Raw genomic sequence first — 27,546 nt, 5'->3', positions numbered from 1 at the left:
TGTTTGCAGTATTTTCTTTTCACTTGTAAAAAAAAAACCTACCAATATTCAAACACAATGTTCGTGGCGGATAGTAAAATAAGGTATGAAATACTGCACTATAGCTTATTGACGGAATGAATCAAGTACATTATTGCCTTCAGACACTGAACACGAGTTGGGATGAAAATGATGGCCTTGCAGGCAGTGATTAATCTCAACTATGTGTTTTGCTTCATTTCTTTTATTCTGCTGAAATTGTTGATGCTCAGTTATGTAGTCTTTTTGTCCCAAAAGTAAATAGCGTTGACCCGGTGTGGCTTATGGACAAATCTAGTGATGTAGGGACGGGAGAAAATATCACACCGTATCTGATTTTAAAATCAGTAAGACGCTAACCGAAGAAAACTTCAGAGATTTTCAACGTTAACCAAAAAAGACGGCTGCTAGATTCCACTGTAGAGTGGATATTTTTTTATGTTAATGCAGGTTGTACATTAAGAGGAAGAAAAAAAGATGAGAATAAGTCACTTTAGCTTAAAAAAATTAACTGAAAAGCATTTGTGTTCTTACCTTTTTGTCTGTATATGAAGTGCATGTACCCTATCCAACTCCTGGAGATTTTTTTGTTACTTTGTTGTAAATGTCTGATCACCTCCTGGTGAGCTTGGCTATATCATCCTCAAGCTAAGCCAGGGGTCTCAAACACGCGGCCCGCGGGTTTGAGGCCCCCCCGCCTTGATATGAAAGTTTAATGTTAGTGCGGGCCCGCGCAAGTTTGATATGGATGCTGTATGGTATCATGTACCCAGAAAAAATTATTAAGTTTAATTAATGTTCATGTTAAAGGTTAAATAACTGTTAATAGTTATCCTCCCTATCCATGTGGAAGTGGTAAGTTTTTGGCTAATTAAGTTTAAAGGAAATAACTAGCTCTCTAGTTTGCGAGTTAGCATGTGTCTCAAGACCCTGCAGTTGCGCAATATGTTGTAAATAAAAAGAGTATAAATGTGACTATAGTCGTGTTTTGTCATGTCTACAGGGCTCTAATAATGCTTTGTTCATTTTAATCTGAAAAAAATAATTTGTCTACCCACCAACTTTATGTGGTTTCTTAAGTTATTATTTGCCGTTTTATTATTAGTATTATATTTATTTATTCATTACTGATTGATTGATTTTCTCTATTCTTGATTTGTTTAATTATTTTTCATCTTATTTTGTGTAGAAAAATAAAAAGTAAGATATTTGAGAACAGTGGAATGTTTTATCAGAACTTTTCTTTGGAACCAAACAAAGTTTTTTAAATTTTTTTGTTTTTAATAAATGCGTTTTTCCTTTTTTTTGGAAAACCTGATGCAGCCCAGTCTCACCCAGACCCGAGCTCCAGTGGCCCCCAAGTAAATTGAGTTTGAGACCCCTGATCTAAGCAATCAAATTCATTCATTCCTAAAAATATTTGTAATGCTTTTGACTTACTACACCCCCCACAAAAATATATATTTAATATATATATCATTTGGGCGGCACAGCGATCGAGTGGTTAGCGCACAGACCTCACAGCTAGGAGGACCAGGGTTCGATTCCACCCTCGGCCATCTCTGTATGGAGTTTGCATGTTTTTGGGTTTTCTCCGGGTGCTCCGGTTTCCTCCCACATTCCAAAAACATGCTAGGTTAGTTAGCGACTCCAAATTGTCCATAGGTATGAATATGAGTGTGAATGGTTGTTTGTCCATATGTGCACTGTGATTGGCTGGCCACCAATCCAGGGTGTACCCCGCCTCTCGTCCGAAGACAACTGGGATAGGCTCCAGTACCCCCCTCGTGAGGATAAGCAGTAGAAAATGAATGAATTAATGATTTTTTTTAATGGTGTATCATACAGTATAGTATTATATTACTGCAATATTTTGGCGACATGCTCTCAAAGAGAAACTGGCACACTCACTCAGACAGTACGGCAGCATCCTCTATGGTTCTTGCCCTGTATTTGATCAGCAAATGTAAAAATTCAGTGATGTAGTAAATGTTAAAGATTTAAAATGTATAGAAAATATATTTTTAATACCGTTAAATGGACAAATATTCCATCCATATCGTAATCTCTCACAGTTGCTTGTTACTTACTGGTGAGTTGGAATTTATGTGATGTACGGTAATGTTCTGTCAACAACAAATTCCATTTTTTTTTATCAGTAAACTTTCATATTCAAATCTTGGGTTCGGGTGTTCTATTACACGCTACTTTTTGGAGCATACAATTACAACATCAATGGAGTTGACCGTCCTCACTTTGTTTCAATAAACAGAGTGCCGGCAACCTTGGATAATGAATGTTTTTAAAGCATGATTGACAATAAAGGCATTTGCACCAAACTGAGTGTACAGGCAGGTCACACGCGGAGCCTGGGCTTTTGTAAAGTTAAGATTTTTTTTCTTTTCTTCAAATATGTCAGACATAAAAACCAATGTCATAAATGTTAAGATAAAATCAATGTTGCTGTTGAAAAAGTCTAATAATGAAGTTGCTGTAATCAACTACCTGAGGCTACTTCCACCCACCTTGCAAAAATAGTAAAGGGTTGATTCCACCAAAATGATTTTCTACTTCTTATCCTCACGAGAATCGCAGGGGGTGCTGGACACTATCCCAGCTGTCTTCAGGCGAGAGGCCGGGTACACCCTGGACTGGTCGCAAGCCAATCACAGGGCACATATAGACAAACAACCATTCACACTCACATTCATACCTATGGACAATTTGGAGTCGCTAATTAACCTAGCATGTTTTTGGAATGTGGGAGGAAACCGGAGTACCCGGAGAAAACCCACGCATGCACGGGGAGAACATGCAAACTCCACACAGAGATGCCCGAGGGTGGAATTGAACCCTGGTCTCCTAGCTGTGAGGTCTGAAGGTCTGAGGCTAACCACTGGACCACCGTGCAGCCCAGCTAACTAACATTCATTCTTTTTCTACCGCTTTTTTCTCACGTGGGTCGCGGGGGTGCTGGAGCCTATCCCAGCTGTCTCCGGCGAGAGGCGGGGTACACCCTGGACTGGTGGCCAGCCAATCACAGGGCACATATAGACAAACAACCATTCACACTCACATTCATACCTATGGACAATTTGGAGTCGCTAATTAACCTAGCATGTTTTTGGAATGTGGGAGGAAACCGGAGTACCCGGAGAAAACCCACGCATGCATGGGGAGGACACAGGGAGGGTGGGATTGAACTCGGGGCTCCTAGCTGTGAGGTCTGCGCACTAACCACTCGACCACCGTGCAGCCCTCAATACGTTTTTTTAACTGTCCCAAAATACGTACCCGGAGAAAACCTACACATGCACGGGGAGAACACGGGGAGGGTGGGATTGAACTCGGGTCTCCCAGGTGTGAGGTCTGCGCACTAACCACTCGTGGTTCGTGCAGCCCTCAATACGTTCTTTAACTGTCCCAAAATACTAGAAAACGTCTCAACATCGGAAAAAGTCAGTTCTGTCGCTAGTTGCTATTGAGAAAATATGTTCCCAGAGTTAGCGACAGTCACCAAATGAGAAATCTCATCACATTGTAATCTCATGACACCCTAATACAATACCATTAATTACCCAGCCATTCCCACCCCAACTAATAATTTGTACATATTTGTCTGCACAAAGTGGTATTTATATCCATCGAGGAAAGAGTCAAAGAATCAAATTCACTCACTTACAAGACGAGGTGTTGTGCATGAGCCGATTGGGTCCGCTGCCACATCGTTTTTGGCGGGTTTCCATACGACGGTATAAGACGGTAAGATAAGACGGTATTAACGTCTCAGCTGTGAGTGTTCTGAACTCTTGGCAGGACTTTAATGAGTCTTTATACTCTGGGATCCCCAAGATGCTTTTTCTGCTTTTATATAGCATTTTTAGGACTTTTCTTTGGCTGGAAAAGGAATGGAATGGAATGGCCTTTATTGTCATTATACAAGATGTACAACGAGATTGGAGAGCTTCTCCTTTCAGTGCAGTAGTCAAGTTTAAAAAAAAAAAATATATAAAAGTAAAGTAAAAAAGACAATTTAACAAGATATATACAAGATATCCAAAATATACACATAGTATTGCACAGGAGCATATGCAGGAGCAGACATACAGTAAAGTCTCGTTATATCGATATTCTCGGGAGTCGGAAAAAATATCGATATAACCGGACTTTCGATATATCCGATCCTGCGCCGGACTGCATTAAAAGTGGGCGGATCTTTGATATGGCATGTAATTTTCTCCTTGAGTTCATGGATTGCGTATCTAGCATGCTTTTGTACTGTAGTGAAGTGAAAAATAAACTTATGCATTAAATAAAAACGTCTTTACACTTTTTTAATAACTATTTCTTTTCTAAAATTCAACCAATGCAAAATCCTCACGCTTCAGCAGACAAAACCATAAACATTGTTGCAAAAAATGATTGCATTCATATACATAACACAATTCGGTTAAAGTCAGATGGGTCACATTTTTTTTCAACATTTATTATTTTTATAACGCACTCTTGCAATAGTGACTCTGAGTAAATATTCAATAATGCACTCGACATTGTTCTATACACACGAGAGAAACCACGAACGCCAGCATGTACATATGAAAAACAGTAATTATTGCAAGCGATAAAAAGATATCTGAATACAACACAATTAAATACATGTATGGAAAACAAAAACTGCAACGTTTACATTACTTATTCTGCAATACTTCCATCTTCTTCTGCTTCCCCGTTTCACCTTTTAACACAAAAGATTCAATATTGTTTAACATTTCATATTAATCTTTAAGATACAAGTGTATTGATTTATTTCAAACAAGAGATTACTTCTTTGATCAAGCAATACCGTAAGTTTACTTTCATAATTTATCAGTAAAGCTAGTGCCAAGAATATTGAACACATCTGAAAACACTAAGTCTATTCACTGAATCTTCCCTCTAAATTATACAAATATTTACTCCTTTACTTCAAAAGATTGTTTAATACTTACCTCATATTAATTACCTGTAATCCTCTAATTACCGTCCATCCGTGGAAAAGCCGAAACGGTGTTAGCCGAAAATCAAACAATACGCCGTTTACAGATTTCGTTAATGGTGGTATTGAAATCCTTAAGCAAATATTGATTCAGCTTTAAGATGCTTTTGTATCGCTATAAGCAGACCAAATTGGCTGGCGGGAGATGAAAAAGGCATCGTAGTAACCGGATTATCGTAATAACCGGGTATCGTACTAACCGGAACTAATTATATTATAAAAGACTAGAAATTTGCCGGGAAATAAAAATAGCATCGTAATAAGCAGTACTTCGATATAACCGATATCGATATAACGAGACTTTACTGTATTGCAGATATATTAATTTTAGTGCAATGATAAATGGGTCATAGCGCAAATAATGACAAAAGTAAAGTCACATATGAGTATATTGTATTGGGTTGTTAAAATAATAAATATGATTGAGGTAGTAACAGAGGCAGTGATGGAAATATGTAAACTGTGCCTAATTGCATGGGTTTGTTTTAGCAACTCAATTCGAGCTCTCATAGCAACATCCCTGCCACTGGCCACCATTGAAGATCAGACTCAAGACTGGTATTGATCAGGATTTTTTTTCCTGCCTCGGCTAAAAAAGATTCCACATCTGAATTTGTGTCTTCCAGCTTGCTCATTTCCAATGACCCCAATCCTCGGCACGTCCGATGATTTAATCTTCCCTGGCAGTAGCACCCAGAGCAGCCCTCCGCTTGCCCTCGAAACATGCATTTTTAATCAGTATATTAAGATGTCACATAACAGTCTGAGCTCATCATGGATGCCGCTAGCCATAGCACATAGGAGTCCAGCTATTTAAAGCAAGATTAGACCCGGCTGCTGGTTATTGAATGCTCGATGATGAAGTGAAAAATATAGCACATGGAAGAGCCGTCGCGAGGGTCAAAGTCAGATGAAACATAATATTTGAGTCTCTTTTTGTATGCTATCATGAGATGCTACGTGGCGACAAAGAGAACAGATCGTTTGACTCATCTTCTCAAGGTCTCCGAAGTCTCTGCCGGGCCCCCCCGTCCTTGTAGCACAAGACTGCTGATGCCACGCAGTGCACTGAGAGAGGGGCCGCACACGGCTAAATATTTCAGGATGTGTGAGTGGCGAAAGCGAGATGACTCTCAGCCTGTCAGTTGTGTTTTGGAGTCGCGGCATCAAAAGCAGGGACCTGTTCAGTGACATCGGGTAACTCCAGCCGTGACATGAGCGAGCGTATACACCCGGCGCACTCACACACACACACACACAAACACACAGATAGATGGCACTGTCAGCTATGTCCTGTCACACTCGTCACCCTCCAGCGCCAGCGTTGAGCCATACGTGCACACAGTGATCAGGCAGCTCACCATCTCTGCCTTCTCCTGCCCGTACCTAGACGGCTCCCTTCATCTTAATGAGCTCTGTCAGAGTGGCATTTGACATAAGCCATCAATAAAGCACAGCTGACAGACAAGTAAGACTCTCACTGGCCTCTGCTCGCCCCCCCTCCCACCTCTACAGTGGAAAACAACTCCTGAGTTGCACGTTGTGATTAAGTTGCACATTCTCACGGTTTCATGATGATGTGCGCACGCAAACTACTTGGCTCCATGAAACAAGCACTCTCCGCAAGGCTTAGAAGGCCGATTGGGATTGTTGTTTCTGTTTTATAACTAATTGAAAACGCCGTCGGAGCGAACAAGTGTTTGGCACTTGTACGGCGGCTTTTTAGTTGGATTTTGTCTCACTGTTTATTTTTTATGCAAAAAAATAATTGGTAGGACTGAAGAGGAACCAAATATATTTTTCATACTCGTGAATATAAACAGTACAGTGTCCAAAGTCATTCAGTCATTCATTTTCTACTGCTTATCCTCACGGGGGTCGCGGGGGTGCTGGAGCCTATCCCAGCTGTCTTACACCCTGGACTGGTGGCCAGCCAATCACAGGGCACATAGAGACAAACAACCATTCACACTCACATTCATACCTATGGACAATTTGGAGTCGCCAATTAACCTAGCGTGTTTTTGGAATGTGGGAGGAAACCGGAGTACCCGGAGAAAACCCAGGCATGCACGGAGAGAACATGCAAACTCCACACAGAGATGGCTGAGGGTGGAATTGAACCCGGGTCTCCTAGCTGTGAGGCCAGCGTGCTAACCACTTCTCCGCCGTGTAGCAGTGATATCTATTATTCATTCATTCATTTTCTACCGCTTTTTCCTCACAAGGGTCGCAGGGATGCTGGAGCCTATCCCAGCTGTCTTCGGGTGAGAGGCGGGGTTACACCCTGGACTGGTGGCCAGCCAATCACAGGGCACATATAGACAAACAACCATTCACACTCACATTCATAACAATAGGTCCCCTTTAAAAAGGAAAATCGCACTTTTGGTGGAATTTTGCCCATCATCCACTATCCTTATGTGAGGGAGAACACGTGTTTCTCTTTTCTGTGCGTTGTCAAGATCCAAAAACAACAAAAAGACGGAGATAAGAACGCACGTGATGGGAAACACATATTCCGCCCATACAGCCTTCTGAAAAAAGGGTGTGTCCCGTTACATGTCATTACATGAGATGTCTCTTTTTATCTGCTTTTATATCTTTAGAACTGATATGAGTTTGTTCATTCATTCATTCATTCATTTTCTACCTCTTATCCTCACGAGGGTCGCGGTAGGTGCTGGAGCCTAGCACCCTGGACTGGTGGCCAGCCAATCACAGGTCACATATAGACAAACAACCATTCACACTCACATTCATACCTATGGACAATTTGGAGTCGCTAATTAACCTAGCATGTTTTGGAATGTGGAAGGAAACCGGAGTACCCGGAGAAAACCCATGAAACATGCAAACTCCAGATGGCAGAGGGTGGAATTGAACTCGGGTCTCCTAGCTGTGAGGCCTGAATGCAAACCACTCGGTCACCATGCAGCCCATGCAGTCGTACCTTTATTTCAAGCAAATAAACAATGTATGAATTTATTCAGAAAATGGCACAACCAAGTCCAAATAGATTTGGGAAAAAAAATAAAATGGAGTGGGGAGAAGTACAACTTATTAAATACCATCACAATCCATCAAAGAGATACTTCGTTGGGAACCAAAACGTTATATGAAATGCCTTAAACATTCCTGTAAATAGTTTGGCAAGGTCATGCAATGTATTTTTAGAATTTTTCATTTGAGAAATAGCTGATTTTTGTGATCAATATACCTTATGAATTATTTGTAACGCCCTGTTCTGTAGATAAAATAGCACCTCTATTCTTCCACACATTGTTAGCTATGGAAGCAACACAAGGTATGTAGTGTATTGTAATCAAGGACATATTTAACTCTATTCATGACTGCAAGGCTTTTAGAAATGTTATTTGATATGCGCATAATATGTGTTTTCCAGTTTAATCCTAAATATTTCATTTCTGCAACCATTTTTGTAATGTCACTTCATAAATACGAGGCCAAAATCTTGGCAAATGTATGGGCTTCAATGTTATTCTATGTCAGGTATTCATACTGTCATGATCTCTCAATGACAAAGGCAAAACAAGGTCGGATTGTTGAGCTACACAAGCAAGATGGCACCATTTTATGCTCTGATGAGGGAAAAAATGTAACCTCGACGGTTCTGATCGCTGCCGATGTTACTGGCATGACATGGAGATCCCACCTTGAGATGTTTTCCACACGGCACAGTGGAATGGGAGACATTGTAATCTGTTTTTTTTTTTAATGAAACAATTGAGCTTCAGCTTGTGCAGGGGCGTCAAACGGTAGATGGATATGTGGAGATGTTACAGCCCTTGTCTGGAAGGACAACATTGCAGTTCACAATGCCCTTCAGACAAGAACTTCTTCAAGAGGAATAACACTCCTTTGGAACCTGCATGTTCCCCTGGTCTAAATCCAATTAAATCCAACATTTGGGATGGATGGTAAGGGATGTTTTCCAAAATGGACATGAGGTTTCGGATTGGGGGATGCTACCTGTGAAGTCATCTTCACCACCTGCAGCAACATTCCCATTTTGCATCCTGGAAACACTGGAATAAAGCATGTCCAAACCATTTTTTGAGGATTTTTTTTTTACGAATGGTACAGAAAATGTTGACAGCTGCCATTCTTGTAGTGGCTGAAATATTCTTCTCACTTTTTTGTTTTGGTTGTTTTGTGTGCGGCACGGTGGTCGAGTGGTTAGCGCGCAGACCTCACAGCTAGGCAATCTCTGTGTGGAGTTTGCATGTTCTCCCCGTGCATGCGTGGGTTTTCTCCGGGTACTCCGGTTTCCTCCCACATTCCAAAAACATGCTAGGTTAATTAGCGACTCCAAATTGTCCATAGGTATGAATGTGAGTGTGCATGGTTGTTTGTCTATATGTGCTCTGTGATTGGCTGGCGACCAGTCCAGGGTGTACCCCGCCTCTCGCCCGAAGACAGCTGGGATAGGCTCCAGCACCCCCACGACCCTCATGAGGAAAAAGCAGTAGAAAATGAATGAATGAATGAAGTTTTCTAGGACCAAATCAACTTCCAGAAACCATTTTCCATCCTGTTAGTGTAATAACGCCAACCTTAGCATTTACTATAATGAAGTATGAAGTATGATTAATCATTCCCTTGCGTTAATGGACACATTCCACCATCCTGTTTTTTTCGGGTCTGTAAACGTAACTCAAGATGCTCAAGTTGTGATTCTGAGCTTTCGTAGACACGTGAAATGAGTCCAGCATTCCATATATTTTCAAGAAGGGAGGTATTTGTGTGTATTATTGCTTCTGTTTTTCTGGTTTATAGATCCGTCGACCAATATGGCAGATCTTGAAAAGATGTAAGAGTATGTAAAGGTCAATAAAGAAAGAGCTACGACACAGCAGACAAAAGAGCAAAGTGTGTCAGAGAGAGACGTTTATTGACATGTATGCGTGTGCAGTAACTATGAGAAGGCACAGGCTCTAGACAATGTGAAGTGGAGGTGAGGCCCGGATGGCACGGCTGCGGCGTTGTGACCTGTGCCCTGACTCACGCATCATGTAGCTGCGTGGCGCCAGAGGACCTCCTGACCGTGATGAGTTTTGACTCCTGTCAACTTCCGGTGTTGTCAAAACCCTCTGACATGGGAATGTTGTTTTTTTTTATTATTATTTTTTTTTATTTTATTTTTTAACTTTTCTGCTGTACATAAATGCATGGAAAAAATGACGCAGGTCTTTTGGACTGCAAATTGTCACATTTTCTGGTGATACAGTATGTAAGTGAGTTATGTTTTTGGAAGAGGCGCTTGTGCACTCTGCGTGCTGGCGAATGAAAGGGAGTCAGAGTGTGTGTGGGAGGCTTTGGAGGGAGGTCTAAAGACAGAGCATTCAATCAACCCACCTGTTTTGACTAGTTCTGTTGATGTGGCACTGCTGTGTGTCGACACAAAAGGGGTTCATGATTTTTGTTGAATATATCGTGCAGGTTTGAAAAGGCAGACTTTTGGACATCTATTTAAAAAAAAAAAAAACTCTGGGCTTACAGTTCGTTGTGGCTCAAAAAGATGCAGGGAGTGAAAAGAAAATCTCACCGCTGGGTGTCTATTTGGTGTATCCTGAGCTCGGCGTCGAGAAAAGTCACATTGTTGTTGCCCTTCCAATTTGCCGCTTGCTGTCCGTGGCTGAGTGCAATAGTGGATTTACTTCTCCTAATAGTCAGCTTGGCATTTCAGCATCGCCTCTTGCACACAAGACGCACGTTGTGCAAGTTGTATAGGCAGCGCTTTTGTTCATTAACTGCGCTATATGCGTCTCACAAATGCAGGTAATATGGCCGTGTTGTGTAACGTGTACACTCCCCAGTTTCATTTAGCCCTCCTGCGCCCCAGAAATTGACTGCATTCAGAGTGGAATGGATGTAATAATTGCTTGCACTCTATAACATACACAGTAAATGCACCCGCCCTGAAAATAAATAAAGAAAAAAACAGGGCTGGTTTTCAAGGTACTGTATTTTTAATGGATTTTTGCAGTTCAATCCGTATTGCTTGTTTTGCAGTGAGATGCAGTGCAAGAGAACGTAGTTGAAACAGAGACGTTATGGGGAAAAATTATGTTTTGTATTCCATGTTATAGTGAATACACACTTGCGATTTAGCATTCTGCTAATTCTAACTGTCACTCTTAAGTCGGTAATGATTTATAATATGTGGTAATACAGGTAAACCGTACTGCATACATGTGTCGCTGTTAAAATAGCTTTGCAGTTTTAGCATATTTGTCTTTATGCTTCACTGATAAGATTTTTTTGTCATGCGTTTTGCATTTTATATGTTCTTCGGCGGTCCTTGAATGCATCATAATTGCTGTAAATCACAAAAGTTGAAACGCACCTACAACTTCTACTCCAGTTCCAGCTGCTCATGCATCATCTTCTTGAGTACCTTTCACATACTTTCTAATTTAATAATTGAAACTTTTGTTGTAAATGTTGATCCGAAATCGGAGGAGAATGTCATCATGAACCCAACCATTTTTGCAGTTCAATCCGTATTGCTTGTTTTGCAGTGAGATGCAGTGCAAGATACCGTAGTTGAAACAGAGACGGTATGGGGAAAAATTATGTTTTGTATTCCATGTTATAGCGAATGCCCGCACACTTGTGATTTAGCATTCTGCTAATTCTAACTCCCACTCTTAAGTCGGTAATGATTTATAAAATGTGGTAATACAGGTAAACCATACTGCATACATGTGGCGCTGTTAAAATAGCTTTGCAGTTTTAGCATATTTGTCTTTATGCTTCACTGATAAGATTTTTTTGTCATGCGTTTTGCATTTTATATGTTCTTCGGCGGTCCTTGAATGCATCATAATTGCTGTAAATCACAAAAGTTGAAACGCACCTACAACTTCTACTCCAGTTCCAGCTGCTCATGCATCATCTTCTTGAGTACCTTTCACATACTTTCTAATTTAATAATTGCAGGGCTCGACAATAATGATGTAAGTTAAAACAAAATTCGGGCAAGTAAATCCAATCAGTGATATTCCCGTCAGGCTAGTGCACTTTGGCATTCCGTACTGCCAAGAGTTTTTTTAAAAGCGGTTCTTGTTGGGTGTTGGTAAAACACGGACTGCGTAATTCCGGTGGTAATTTGCAAACCAATCCTTGCAAATCTTGAAACGGATCAATCAGAATCGTTTATTTAGACCGCGGTCCACAGTCCGCGTTTTACCCACACCCGTTCTTGTTCGCGATCAACCAATCAGCGATGGTTTGACTATGAAAACATCTATCATGGCGTCCCGTCCCTGCCAATATCGTCTAATTCTTCAACAACTTGTGAAGGAAAAAACAGCAAAAAGTGATGAACCAGTGCCTCCTAAACAAGTATTTTATTAGCGGCAGCAAATCAAATGATGGCACAGGTGAGTGAATCACATTGCTGTGACAATTTGAAGTGGTCACAATGAAACACCAGCGATTAGATCCAATACCAAGTGCTCATTTTGCACAAGCTACAAAATCTAGCGCTTCCATTTCTCTGTGTATTTTTCTCACCTTTTGCTTCACAAATTATTGTTTGACCGTTGAGCATTTTTTTCTGGATTAAAAACACTTTACTAGTACACAAATGTGTCTATTCGATAATGTTTCATTGTGGTGCACAACTTATAAATATCACTGCTTACTACGACTACCATGTGTAAGGTAGTATGGCATGCCATGTTAACATACATCTACACTATTTTTCAGACGTTCCTCCAAATACAATGCGTCAGTACTATTATCTGATGAATTATCAGCATATATTGATATATGATATCATTATGGCAGTCTTTTCATTCTACATGGGGCAAGTTCGGGCAAGTAGTTCTCACCTTAAGGATTCCCCATTGGCAAGTCATTTTTGTTTTTAATGTAGAGCCCTGAATTGAAACTTTTGTTGTAAATGTTGACCTGAAATCGGAAGAAAATGTCATCATGAACCGAACCATTTTCATTGGTGAATCAGTTACTCATGTTTGGTGGCCCTTGAATGATGTACTGTTAAGGCAGTTAAGGCCAAATATTCCATGCTTCGTAATAAGCGTTGTGGTGTGCTGTGTACTATATGTTGTGTCAAAACAAAAGCTTGGGGGGGAGGAGTATGTGTGTCAGGGCAGGGCTTTGGCACGTATGCGCGCTCCCACACTTTGTAGCCGTTGTGGCCTATTGGCTCCCCTGCAATCCATGTCAGCAGGACTGCGCCGCTGAAGGACGCTGGATTACATACACTTGGGGCCAACGGGTCAACGGATAAGAAGTCTTCTCTGTTACCGCAAATCCACAGATTAAACGTAGCATCAAGAGCTCGCGCTGCCCCCGAGGGGCAAATGGGTCTGAAAAAAGTCGACTCACTGAGAGCTTTAGCTTAACCTTTCTGTCACCACGATGGAACGAGCTCAACCTATGAACGGAGCGACTTTAAATTCCCGGCTTTTAAATACATTGGGGGTCACGCCGGGGTTAAGGGGGTATATTGATGACATGATATCTTAATTGGAAATTTAATCCCATGCAGGGACACATAAATAGAAAAAAAGCAAATGGTGGCGTCTGTGCAGCTTAGCATTTTATAACACGGTTTATAAACAGACCTCTCGTAACAAAGATGTTGCACCAGTGGTTGCTTATTGTGGGCTAGCTGCAACACAGGAGGGGGGGCAGATGGTGAGAGAAAGGTGCTGGAGAGGTTTGCATGGGACTGTGGCAGCATGGCTGTTGGTGACAGGCTCTTGTAGCGTCTCGTCTGCTCCAGTGATCCTCGGGAATCTGGGTCATTTCCAGCCCGTTCACATGTAGCTATTCCCTACTCTCTTTCCCTATATACTCCTTCCCTCCCTGCTGCCCAAAGGCAAGCTATGACCCAGCTACATGCTCATAATGACGATGACACAAAGTAAAATGTCTCTTATTGTAATTCGGAGGCAAAGCTAAGGGTTGGTCACCACCCCTGTCATTAGTCTCATTACATGAGCACCCTACTTATGTCGTGTTTTGTAGCTGTGCGGCTATCCCACGTCACAGAAACGTGGATTTCTTTGACGGCAACATCATTTATAAGCTGCTGCTTTCAAGTTTAATTCACATTTGTCATAAAAAGTTGACAATGAACCCCCAGCATCTATAATAGCTGCAAATATGGGAGTTTATATTACTACACATTATAATGTTGGCTCATGTCTTTTATCAGCTTATCTAAAATAAGGTGCCAATTTAAAATACATCAATAATAGTGTAAAGGGTGTTAAGACTTGGATTTGCACACCGGAAGGAAGTTATTTTAAAACCATATTATGTGCATATTGTTTCATAAACATCAGCGGAAAATCTCAGCAGATGTCTAGAGTTGAAAATTCTTTTTTTTTTTTTTTTTAGGTGAAATTATACCTTGAGGTCTTTCTGATTAAAATATGTAAAGCTCCAGTTTGTAGTGTTATTTGGCTTAATAAAGGAAAGGAGCACTTTAACAAAATTGCTCTGCGGATTTAACACAGAAAGCGGCTGCATTGAATCCCATTTTGTGTGTGCAGACAAGTGGCTGCTGAGATGAGGATGCATGAAACAAATAGACAAAGGGGAAAAAAAAGATGTTTGAAAGAGACGCACTGTGTGTTGCTGTGCTCAGTGTGGGAGATATTGGTGTCAGGAGGCCTTCTGTCTCCATCACACAGTGATGGCAGGCCTTGCCTCGATACTGCTCAACCTTCAAATTGTGCACTATAAAATAATGAGGAAATTATTATTGGTATGCGAAATGGCCTGTGTGTAATTTATATGCTGTTAATGAAAAGAATATCTCTGACTTGTTGTATTGCCTGATAAAAAAAAAAAATTAAACCATGTCTATATACTAGACTTGTATTGTTATTTTCAGTTTAAGTCCGTTTAAGGGATCAAAAACCTCAAGATGTTTTATTAATGGTTTCTTCCTAGAAAAAAATGGAGTTTGGGACAGGCAGTCTGTGGGGATGAAATATTCACAAGGTGGCTAAATATTTCAAAAGCAGCACCTTGTCAATTTACCTTCACTGCAGCATGGCACTGATCCTTTATTTACCGGCTGCTGTGATAATACGCGTTGACCTTGATAAACAAAACCTCCAGGTTGGCAATCACGCAAATAACGCGGCCTTAGTGGGCTTTATGTGTTCATAGACGCTCCTTGCGTTTTATGCAAATCCGCATGGATCCTTTTTTTTTATTATTATTATTTTTTTTACTTTTGAATCCAAGACTATGTATCTGCAGTCGACCAGCAAGAGAATGAACAGCTTCTTGTGCAGAAGGCATTTCATAACCCCGGCATCAAGCGTCTATAATTCATGCACAAAGAGCCCGAAGGGGATGCAGCTCAGTGTGGATGCGTGTGCACGAACCTGAGCGTGTGTGTTTATGTGTGCGCGCCTATGTGAAAATAATATCGGGCCTTTCCGTCAGAGTGAACTTTAGTACTGTATCCAGCCATGAAATAATCTGACCCGACACTTGAAACCATCTGCGCTATCTATCCGCCCTCTTATTTACAAAATCAGCCTGAGCACAAAACGGGAGTGTGGATGATACTAAAAGCTGCCAGGGACGTCATAATCTTATATACACTAACGGAAAACACAGTTTACATACAAATAATGCAGAAATATGTAGCATTTTAAGCGTAAAAATGCTCCTAATTGAAGTGTTTTTTTCCACGCTGGCAAATCACAACAGTGCGTCTAAAAGACGCTAACCAAAAAGGTCAAAATGTTTATATTGTCTTTTGAAAAAGGGAGGCGCCGAGATCTGCTTTGCGCCTGATTGGGCCAACTTGACAGTGATTGACGTGCAGCCATGGCAACCGGGCAGCCAATCTGCCAAGTCCAATAGGAAATCATCAGAGTGGGCTTGACTGTCTTTTTCTCCCCCCTTTTAAAAAAAAAAAAAAAAAAAAATACACCTCTGCTTCGGATTTAATCCTCTCCTACTTTCAATCCCAGCCCACCTTGAAAGATACATCGCAGCTCCGGCGTTCTTTTCCGCGTCCTTCCAAGTTGCCAGATAGCGAGGATGCTAGTGAGGATGCGGTAAGGCTGCCTCCACGCCTCCAGCGGCATCCTTGTTTCCTCGTCTCCCCGGCTTGGCCAGACCATCGCTTGTCTTCAGTTTTTTTTTGGATTGCCTTATTTGTGTTTGCGTGCGTCCGTGTGCGTGTGCGCGCGAGCGCGTCTCGGATCGCCTTGGCGCGCGTAAAGCAGCCCAAGGAGTCGACGTGGAGGAGAGAGAGGAGCAAGGAGGGGGAGACCCAGACCCAGGAGAAGCCTCCATGTTTCAGCTGCCCATCTTGAATTTCAGCCCCCAGCAGGTCGCCGGGGTGTGCGAGACTCTGGAGGAGAGCGGCGACGTGGGTCGCCTCGGCCGCTTTCTGTGGTCGCTGCCCGTCGCCCCGGCAGCCTGCGAGGTCCTCAACAAGAACGAGTCGGTGCTGAGGGCCAGGGCCGTGGTCGCTTTCCACACCGGCAATTTCCGCGAACTCTACCACATCCTGGAGAACAACAAGTTCACCAAAGAGTCGCACACTAAGCTGCAGGCGCTGTGGCTCGAAGCCCATTACCAGGAGGCCGAGAAGCTGCGGGGACGCCCGCTGGGCCCGGTTGACAAATACAGGGTACGGAAGAAGTTTCCCCTGCCTAGAACCATATGGGATGGAGAGCAGAAAACCCACTGCTTCAAGGAGCGGACCCGGCACTTGTTACGTGAATGGTACTTGCAGGATCCGTACCCGAATCCCAGTAAAAAGCGAGAGCTTGCACAGGCTACCGGACTTACACCCACACAGGTCGGAAACTGGTTCAAAAACCGAAGACAACGAGACAGAGCCGCGGCTGCCAAGAACAGGTAAACTGGTTTATTTATTCTGTGGGGTTTTTTTTTGTACTTTAGGAGAAAATAGATCCTTTTGACAAAAGTGCCACTTGGGAGCCATTTTAACCTCGGCTCCTTTTTATTAACGAATTAATAACAACAAACAAAAATTTGAAAAATAGAACAAAAATGATCCCCAAGCTCCAGTTTATTAGATAACTATGAATAACACAAAGCTTGGTCTTTAAAAACAAGCCTATTTATACATATAATGTATATAAAGCTTTTTTTTAATAATTGACAAAATTCTAAATATGAAACTGTGCTTTCGTTTTTCTGTATGCACCCCCCAGGTGGGGAAAACCTTGCTTTATGGGGGAATTTTTATTTTGCCAATCCCTTACGGTGTAATGACATTTTTGAAAGAAAGATTTATATTATTTTTGATTATTTTCATTCTGTCCCTTTAAGAAGATGCTCACATTAAAAAAAAAATCCACACATAATTTGTATTGTTTACAGTTTGGGGGAATTGATAATGTTGGAAAATATCATTATTATTGTGCATTTAAATTGATGATAATGTGTGCTTTGTTATAATGGCTGGGGTGTTACGAACGTTACAATGAAACTATATAGTTACGTTGTATTTTATTGTGTGTATTTTATTATTGCATAAACATCACAATAGCCTTCTTTTGAAGAAAATAAATAGCGCTTTGTGTCTGCCGTGTGAAAACGCTCCATTACTGTAAAGGCTGCTTTTTGCTCCTAGACAGCGTCTCTGTTGTCTCGCCTTTTATTGTAACCATGTGATGCTTTCTGATGTCACGTCTGCCATGCCCGCGTCCACCCAGGCTCCAGCAGCAGGTCCTGTCCGGCGGCTCCGTTCGCTCCCTGGCGGACGAGGACGGCACCGTGGACCGTCTGGGGAACTCGTCCAGTCCGGAGGCGAGCCTGTCCAGCAAAGCGGCGGCCTCGGCCATCTCCATCACCTCCAGCGACAGTGAATGTGACATCTGACCACTCCGGCTCCGCTCCTGATGAATGAAAGGGAAAAAAGGGAGGATGCGAGTGAAAGACAATCGAATAAAACGACTCATAGTGCCTGCGTTGAGTTACACACACACATATTTGGATATTTGACGGTTGCCAAAAAGACGACAACATCTGTGATGCCTATACTTTTATTATTTTGCATCTGACATACGGATAATAACCCCCCCCCCCCTTCAGTTGGAAAAAAAAACACCCGAAAACGAAGGCATAATAACGAGCGCCTATATAACCTGCTGTTTTCCGTGGGTATTTCATGTTGAAAAAAAAGAACTGTGTTATTTTTACGTTACTTTGAAAGTTTTATAAATAATGTTTATTTGCCTATTTAAAACTATCTGCTCTGTCGTTTTTGGATTTCATATTCATTTTCTGCTTGATGTTTTTTAATACTTGTGCACAGGTGAACCTGTTGAGCATGCGCGCTTTAGTGACGTTGTGTTTCAGTAAAAGGAACAAAAAAAAAAGTAACTTAATAAAAATAATTGTGGATCAAGAGAGGTTTTTTTTGTGATTGGTGTTCGCGGAGGAAAATCGGGTAATGAAAATAAAAAAAAAAATGGAATGTTTTATAAAGCTTCTTCCATGAGAGGTTTGCATCCATTGTAATGGCTGTGTTGTCCACACTGACACGTTGGTTTCACAGCGAGTCCTAATTGACCAGCATGCTGTGCGTCGGTAATGCAGGGTGACAGCGAGGGGTCAGGGAGGGGTCAGCGAGAGGCCGACTCACTAACCCGGATGATGCGCTGGAGAGATCATGCAGATGAAAAACACAGCAGATTGCGGACGTGCACGATCGAGCCTTATTATTCCGCGCATGGACGAACACTCGTCATCAATCTTGGACGAAACGCATAGCTTTTTGCTTTTTTTCACGGTGCAGAGAGAGAAAAAATGGAGGCGATAATTTACGTTTCCACAATTCAACAATTGCTCCTATGCCGTAAAAATCATTTATTTACACGGTGACTTACTATATTTAAGTAGTTCCCTTGCTGTATATAAATATAACATTTTCACAGTAACAATTCTTTTTTTTTTGTAATTTACTTAACATAATTTATGTATGTTTAAAAAAATGTTTTATAATTTTTTATTTAAAATTACACTTCCTCCTAAATATGTGATTTACTGTGACAATATAGTCACGTGAACACAATCTACATTTTCGTGCTATTATTACTCCGAATGAGACCACGTGACCTCCAGTAAAGAGGAAGCACAAGTTCAAGTTTATCCTTTCCAACTGATGGGCCAGACACCTGGTTCCCTCCATTTTGGAGTGAATTAGCCCCCAGTAACTTCTAAAACGGACAAAAGGCTTCCAGCTTGAACGAGACAGAAGCCAAATGTCTGTGAAGAGAGAGGGGAGGAAACGGGGTGAGCCCAAATCAAAAAGAGGGGTCATGAGGCTTTTTTTTTTTTTTTCTCTTTATTTTTTTTGTGTGTGTGTCTCTTTCACCAAATGTCAGAATATTTCTGTTTCTATTCAAAGTAAGGACTGGGTGAGGAGGGGGTGGGGGGGGGGTAGGTGGAGAAAAAAAAGTGTTTCTTTCTGTCAATAAAGTTGTCAAACTGGTCAGCGGTAATCAGTGCTAATGATGGCTCCCAGGTCCCCTCTTGGACAAAGGGGCCCTGCCGCTGTTTTGTAAGGGTAGGCTCTCCAAAGAAAAGGCTTGTGTGTGTGTGTGTGTGTGTGTGTGTGTGTGTGTGGCCCTGTAGTTATTTAAAAAGATTTGAATGACTATTTAACTATCTTCCGACTAATTTTCATGCCTGCATATACACACTAAAAAAAATCAACCTTTTTTATGTTAATTATCTTGAAATATTGAAGATAATTCATTGGTTCATTCATTTTATTATAATTCCAGGTCAAAAAATTTTGCATTTTGCATGGTACTTTAGGATAAAATGTGACATGAGCACTGATAAATAGATAAATAACCATCCATATTTTTTAGGCCACACTTTTGAATTGATTGAATTTGAGCTTCACTTTTTTTTTGTCCAATCAGGATGGCTTCGGTTTCAGTCTGCATATTCATTTCATACCAATTTGAACAATGACGATAAATCAGTATATGTCTTTTATAAGTCAAACCTTTTTTATTATTGTTGTATGGGCAACAAGAATTGGTTGTATTAGTAAATATCACATGTGTGTCTGATTTCCAAGTGTACGTGAATGCAGCGGCAGAGGAGTTAGGTGATGCAGCTGAATGCACCGTTCTTAGAAAATGCTAGCTCAGCACTGATATAGCATTTCGCTGGTTTTGATACTGCTTGTTGAGTATATGAAGTGTACGTTATCTGACGAGAATCTATCCATGGTGTCCCAACTCATAGAGAACCACTTCCCCCTTCTTAATAGTATCAAAAATACATACATCCAACCCTAAAGCCTCATTTTCGGGTGAATTTCCACCCCTCACTGACAGGTTATTACCATTGTGCCATGCAGGGATTAATTGCAACACCAATATTACCATTGCGTAAATAATAAATAGTAGCTGATGTTACATGTTGTACATTTAAAAAGGTTTGAATGACTAACTATCTTCCGACTAATTTTCATGCCTGCATATACCACCTACTCCTGCGCACAAAAAAAAAAATCAACCTTTTTTATGTTAATTAGCTTGAAATATTGAAGATAATTCATTGGTTCATTCATTTTATTATAATTCCAGGTCAAAAAATTTGCATTTTGCATGGTACTTTAGGATAAAATGCGACATGAGCACTGATAAATAGATAAATAACCATCTATATTTTTTAGGCCACACTTTTGAATTGATTGAATTTGAGCTTCACTTTTTTTTTGTCCAATCAGGATGGTTTCGGTTTCAGTCTGCATATTCATTTCATACCAAGTTGAACAATGACGATAAATCAGTATCTGTCTTTTATAAGTAGAACTTTTTTTATTATTGTTGTATGGGCAACAAGAAGTGGTTGTATTTGTAAATATCACGTGTGTGTGTCTGATTTCCAAGTGTCCGTAAATGCAGCGGCAGAGGAGTTTGGTGATGCAGCTGAATGCACCATTCTTAGAAAAAATGCTTGCTCAGCACTTATATAGCATTTCGCTGGTTTTGATACTGCTTGTTGAGTATATGAAGTGTACGTTATCTGACAGGAATCTATCCATGGTGTCCCAACTCAAATAGAACCACTGCCCCCCTTCTTAATAGTATCAAAAATACATACATCCAACCCTAAAGCCTCATTTTCGGGTGAATTTCCACCCCTCACTGACATGTTATTACCACTGTGCCGTGCAGGGATTAATTGCAACACCAATATAAATGAAATCTTCAAGATGAAACACTATCAATACACAAAAGAATAATTCCAACGTATTTGTTATGAAGCACACATAGCAATGAACAACTTGACACTGTCGGCATGGCCCACTAGTTATTATAAGTGTTGGCCCTAATTGTTTTTCATTTTTATTCACGTACCATTTATATGACAATTGGCGTAGCCCACTTTGCAAAGCTCGGATATATACATTATAGATCACCTTGGGCTTCTCCAGACATGACAGTTGCCGGTTTAGACAGGTTAAGAGTTGTTTAATCACACTCTTTCAGCTGCGGTTGTATGTTGAAGGTCAGACTGCACCATCGACTATATGCATATACGTATATACAGTAATGTCTGCTTGCTATTGACTACATAGCACTGACTATTGATGTCAAAAGCTGCTCTGAGGTCTATGAGCACAAATAGTGGATGTTACACGGTAAAAAAAAAATAAAACACACACACCAAAACTACACTAACAGATTGCTCGTTATACAATTAAGTGACTCCAATGTTGTTAAAAGTTGAGTGAATATAAATCGGATCAGTTCCAGTGACAGCAAGGGTGATAACTATTCAGAACATTAACCGTGGTTTGGGTATTATTATTATTATTATTATTATTATTATTATTATTATTATTATTAGATTATTATAATTATTATTATAACTATTATGATTATTATAATTATTATATTAATGCTGATTATTATATTAATTATATATAATATTATTGTTATATTTGCATATTTTACATAATAATAATATAATAATTATTATTTTAATTTTATTGTAATTATTATAGTATTTTATTATTTTTAAAATATTTAAATATAAATATAAAATAATAAATAATAATAGCAGATTGCATGACAATTTTACAGATACAATAATACCAGGTGGACTGTTACGTGTAACAGTCATATCAATGCGGCCTGCGAGTCAAAAAGTTTGCCCACCCCTGAGCTCGGGTGTGGGTGAGGCTGGGCCGCAAAGGGTTTCCCAAAAAAAAAACACATTTATTAAAAACAGAAAAATGAATAAACTTTGCTTTGGTTCCCATTTTCTACAAGAAAAGCTCTGATAAAACATTCCACTGTTCTCAAATATCTTAATTTTTATTTTTCTACACAAAATAAGATGAAAAATAAATAAACAAACCAAGAATAAAGAACATCAATCAATCAGTAATAAATAAATAAATATAATAATAATAATAAAACGGCAAATTATTAGCATTATTAGAGCCCTGTAGACATGACAAAACACGACTATAGTCACATTTATACTCTTTTTATTTACAACATATTGCGCAACTGCAGGGTCTTGAGACACATGCTAACTCGCAAACTAGAGAGCTAGCGACCTAAACGGTAGCCTTCAAGTTATTTCCTTTAAACTTAAATAGCCAAAAACTTACCACTTCCACACGGATAGGGAGGATAACTATTAACAGTTATTTAACATTTAACATGAACATTAATCAAACATAATAATTTTGTTCTGGGTACATGATACCATACAGCATCCATATCAAACTTGCGCGGGCCGCACTAACATTAAACTTTCATATCAAGGCGGGGGCCTCAAACTAGTGTCCTGCGAGCCACATTTGGCCCGCGGGCCGTGTGTTTGAGACCCCTGCTTTAATATATGTGATCAAATATCTTAAGTGAAAAACACTTGCCGACAGAATCATTTATTACATTATATGTTATGTTATGATTATGATTATGAACTGGCCCAATAAAGCACATAATAAATCAGTCATCTGGCTATGAAGGCATATCAAATCTCAGCTAGGGTGTCTCTTTGTGTTAACACCGCCCAGCAGTGAGAAGATATCAGGTACAAATGTAATATAAGCTACTGTTACTATCTAAAGTATGTGATAGAGTCATATAACTGTTTATATTAAAAATATTGGCTGCATTTAACGTTTCAACCTCCAGTCAAATATATGGCCAGTAAAAGCAGCACACTTAACTTAATACATTTTGACACAGGAATGTGTATTTAATAATGTACTTTGGATCCAATTTATGTCGGTCTGTAGCTTACGTATGTTTATGACTTTCTGTCCTGTAGGGGGCGTAGGGTTCGGCTGACTGTTTGTGCTCAATTAATTAAAACAATTATGAATCTCACATTTCCTTATCTACTATTGTGTCTCCTAAATTTAAAAAAAAAAGATTTTCATACAAATCATGGCAAAAATGGGGGAAAAAAGACCCGAGTTCAATCCCACCCTCCTCGTGTTCTCCCCGTGCATGCGTGGGTTTTCTCCAGGTACTTCGGTTTCCTCCCACATTCCAAAAACATGCTAGGTTAATTAGCGACTCCAAATTGTCCATAGGTATGAATGTGAGTGTGAATGGTTGTTTGTCTATATGTGCCCTGTGATTGGCTGGCCACCAGTCCAGGGTGTACCCCGCCTCTCGCCTGAAGTCAGCTGGGATAGGCTCCAGCACCCCCCTCTTGAGGAAAAAGCGTTAGAAAATGAATGAATGTTAGTTAGTCGGGCTGCACGGCGGTTGAGTGGTTAGCCTCAGACCTTCAGACCTCACAGCTAGGAGACCAGGGCTCAATTCCACCCTCGGCTATCTCTGTGTGGAGTTTCCATGTTCTCCCCGTGCATGCGTGGATTTTCTCCGGGTACTCCGGTTTCCTCCCACATTCCAAAAACATGCTAGGTTAATTAGCGACTCCAAATTGTCCATAGGTATGAATGTGAGTGTGAATGGTTGTTTGTCTATATGTGCCCTGTGATTGACTGGTCACCAGTCCAGAGTGTACCCCACCTCTTGCCCGAAGACAGCTGGGATAGGCTCCAGCACCCCCACGACCCTCGTGAGGATAAGCGGTAGAAAATAAATGAATGAATGTCTCCATATCGGCATTCTCTGTACACTGACATTGATACAGTCCAAGGTGTGTTACAAGGTGCCAGATAAATACGACAGTACTCCCCCCTGATAAGCAATCACAATTTTTGGTTCATTCTGAAAGAAGAGCAAACACTTTGTGCAGATAGCGAGGATACACTTAGCCATGAAATATGATGATATGAGTAATATTGTTATTATAATTCATTCAAGGTGCTCTGCTTTGAAAATTTGTTATGGCCTTTTTTTTTTTCAAAGATAATAATATTAAAATGTCTAGATGAAAAAACACAGCAGCCACTGTGTATATCTCTAAGGATCAGGCATATACAGGAGTTGTTAAAAAAGAATGGACCGAGTTCATTACGCAATATTTAGTTATAAGGGACCTATGATGCTAATTTTTGGCCTTTTGTATTGAGTTGTGGACTCCTACAGAGCAGCTAAGCATCATAACCCTCACAGAAAGACGTCTAGATCTTTCAGAATCTTCACCTATTCCACCTGTATTTCCTTGGATTTCTAAAATGGTCTGTTTGTAATTTATTCCACCCACGGCCCGCCTCCAGGAACACCCACTCCACTGTGATATGTCACATTCCCAAGCGCTCCCGGGGACTTTTGGACTACTGCCGAGCTTTGTAATTTTGTGGCCGTTTATTGAATAGATTTTTTGTAGTATATAATAATAATAATATATATGCAATGTATATATTTTTTATTATTTATTGAATTTATTGATTTATTCATTATTAAATGAATAAACCATTTGGAGAGATATATTGTGGTCTAGAGATTTTTGAATTGAAAAGGATTTATTCAAGTTTATTATAGAAGGGAGTCATTCATGAATAAACATGTCATGCAACATGTCCTTCGATCTGTGGCAAAAACACAAAAAAGTAATGTTTATATATTATATCATATAATATATAAAAAATAAACATTAAAACCTTTTTAGTATTCAGTTCAAAATTTGTTTGAGAATATTTGTGGCTTACAATGACCTGCAGGTTAAATTATATTATTTATTATATTTATAAATATATATATATAAATATAAATATTTTTAAATTATTATTATCAGTACTCATTGATTACTACAGCATTAAAATGTCGGCACTACCAATTGTACAGTTGCTAAACTTGAATACAGTTATTTTGGCAAAACTGCAACATCCCATGTAAACATTAAATGCATACAATAATAGGTGGTAGGGAAAAAAGTACAGTATATTTTGAAGATACGTAGTTCAATAACAGGACTGTAGCCTCTTGTCATGACCTTTATGAACAAAGAGGGCGATAATGCTCTACAAAAGTACTGTGCTAGTACATTAATACAATGGGTATGTGGCGACACCTGCTGGCCTTTTTGTGCAGCACTAGTCAAGAGAGCTTCATGCATATGAAATGTACTCCGCATACGCAATCGTCTGTATTAATGTTGAAAAAAATGTATGAAGACAATTTTAAAATAAAAATACATACTGTACCTTTTTAAAGTTTCTACGCGACTTGGAACATGTGAGTCCAGGGAAGAGACCAAGCGAGAACGGCTGCTCTGGTCTAGGATTACTGTTGTGTTATATTTAAGCCTTAAACAAAAGCAGCACCTAATTCAATAAGTGTGCTTTAAAGTGTGCTTGTAGAACGGCCGTTTGGCCACTAGGGGGTGCACAAGCTCCACAACAGCGATAAGTACTTGCCGGTTCCACAGCTGTCAATCCAGTTTCACAGGTTGAGTCAGTGAAAGCCCCACATCACTTTTTTAGAATGAATATGTGATGTAATCTCTATTAAAATGGGAACCGAATGTTTAAATTTCATGTCTAAAATATTTTTTTTCCTGCCAAACTTTTTATTAGGAGGTCGGGTCCCCCTCGGTACCAAAGAAAACAGTTTAAACTGAAGTCTAAATTGAAGTCTCCAATCTAAAGTGAATTTTGTCTGGGTGTGAACGAGTGGACAGATTACACAGTGTCGGGTGTGAATGTACATGTGTGAGAAAGTGCGAAGGGAGACCAAGGGCACCAGTTTGTATTTTAATGATCTATATTTATAACTCTCTGGTCTCCAGTTTCTGCAGCTGTTGCCAAGTTTAAGTTCAGCACCTTGAGCCCTTCTCAAGTCATGCTCTTTGGGGTCACAGTTATAAACCTGCCAAACTCTCGAGACGGAGAGGGTGAGGCAGACACTCGGCCTGTCAAGTGATATGTCTTTGCTGCAAGATGTTGAAACAGCCTTACCACTTTGTAAAATTCCTCTATAAACCAACAGCTCCGATCTGCATGTTGGTATGTTGTGTCTAGCTGGTGCCGTGGTTGTTGTCCTACAGAACTGTGCTTTGTCCAGATTGTTAGAAATGTCTCTTATTGGTATTTGATTAGATCGATAGGTTGGTGAGTCAGTAGGTGAGATACTGTCTGTATCATCATAGGTCGGCAATAGCAGTCTTCTTTCGTAATGGTAATGGTTTTATTTCATTTGAACATGCATCAGATTACAATTGAATGCATCACATAATCAGTTCACAGTTCCACATGTCCAAAAGGAGTAGGAAGACTGTGACATTTGTTCACTTCCTGCCTTTCTAATATAATTAAAGTTGTTTTATTGTTTTATTTTTTTAATTAATTGTTGTAATTAATTGTTTTATTTTATGTTTTATTTATTTGATTTATTTTATTTATTTTATTTATTTTGTTTTATTTATTAATTTTTTATGGTTTTATTTCATTTGAACATGCATCAGATTACAATTGAATGCATCACATAATCAGTTCACAGTTCCACATGTCCAAAAGGAGTAGGAAGAAGCAAAGCTTATTAAATCCTACCCCTCCATCTGGTACTTTTACAATCAGTAACTGTTACATTTGTTCACTTCCTGCTTTCATAATATAGTTTAATTTTATTTAATTGTATTTTTTAATTTTAAAAAAAATGTTTTTAATTTTTTAAATGGTTTTATTTCATTTGAACATGCATCAGATTACAATTGAATGCATCACATAATCAGTTCACAGTTCCACATGTCCAAAAGGAGTAGGAAGAAGCAAAGCTTATTAAATCCTACCCCTCCATCTGGTACTTTTACAATCAGTAACTGTTACATTTGTTCACTTCCTGCTTTCATAATATAATTCAAGTTTTGTTTTTTGTTTTTTTTTTCTGTTGGTGAATCCTATTACCTGAATTGGTAGCTGGAAGGTGCTAGTCACTGTCGTCCTTCCATAGAGAGGAAAAGGAGCAACATAAACCAGCACACCTAATGTAATATTTGAACCTATAAAAGTACTTATTGCATAACAACAATAAGAATAGAAAATCTGTCAAATTTTAATGAGGTCTGTAAAAAAATTATTA

At 39.8% G+C, this 27,546-nt stretch overlaps 1 protein-coding gene and 1 long non-coding RNA gene across 2 annotated transcripts in view; both read left to right on the top strand.

The window, feature by feature from the left end:
* LOC144901689 (uncharacterized) overlaps positions 1 to 27,546 on the top strand; it is a 47,646-nt gene that overhangs the window by 6,399 nt on the left and 13,701 nt on the right. The window lies entirely within an intron of this gene.
* LOC131140793 (homeobox protein SIX6) lies at positions 15,523 to 18,627 on the top strand. Its single transcript, XM_058091531.2, has 2 exons — positions 15,523 to 16,951; positions 17,776 to 18,627. Exons 1-2 carry the CDS (start codon positions 16,380 to 16,382, stop codon positions 17,939 to 17,941), a joined length of 738 nt encoding a protein of 245 aa, XP_057947514.1. The 5' UTR covers positions 15,523 to 16,379; the 3' UTR covers positions 17,942 to 18,627.

Source organism: Doryrhamphus excisus, linkage group LG14, assembly GCF_037039965.1.
Source record: "Doryrhamphus excisus strain RoL-2023G ecotype Guam linkage group LG14, RoL_Dexc_Guam_v1.1, whole genome shotgun sequence".
NCBI lineage: Eukaryota > Metazoa > Chordata > Actinopteri > Syngnathiformes > Syngnathidae > Doryrhamphus > Doryrhamphus excisus.
Note: the sequence above shows the minus strand (reverse complement) of the source record. Positions and strands in the feature narration are given on the sequence as shown.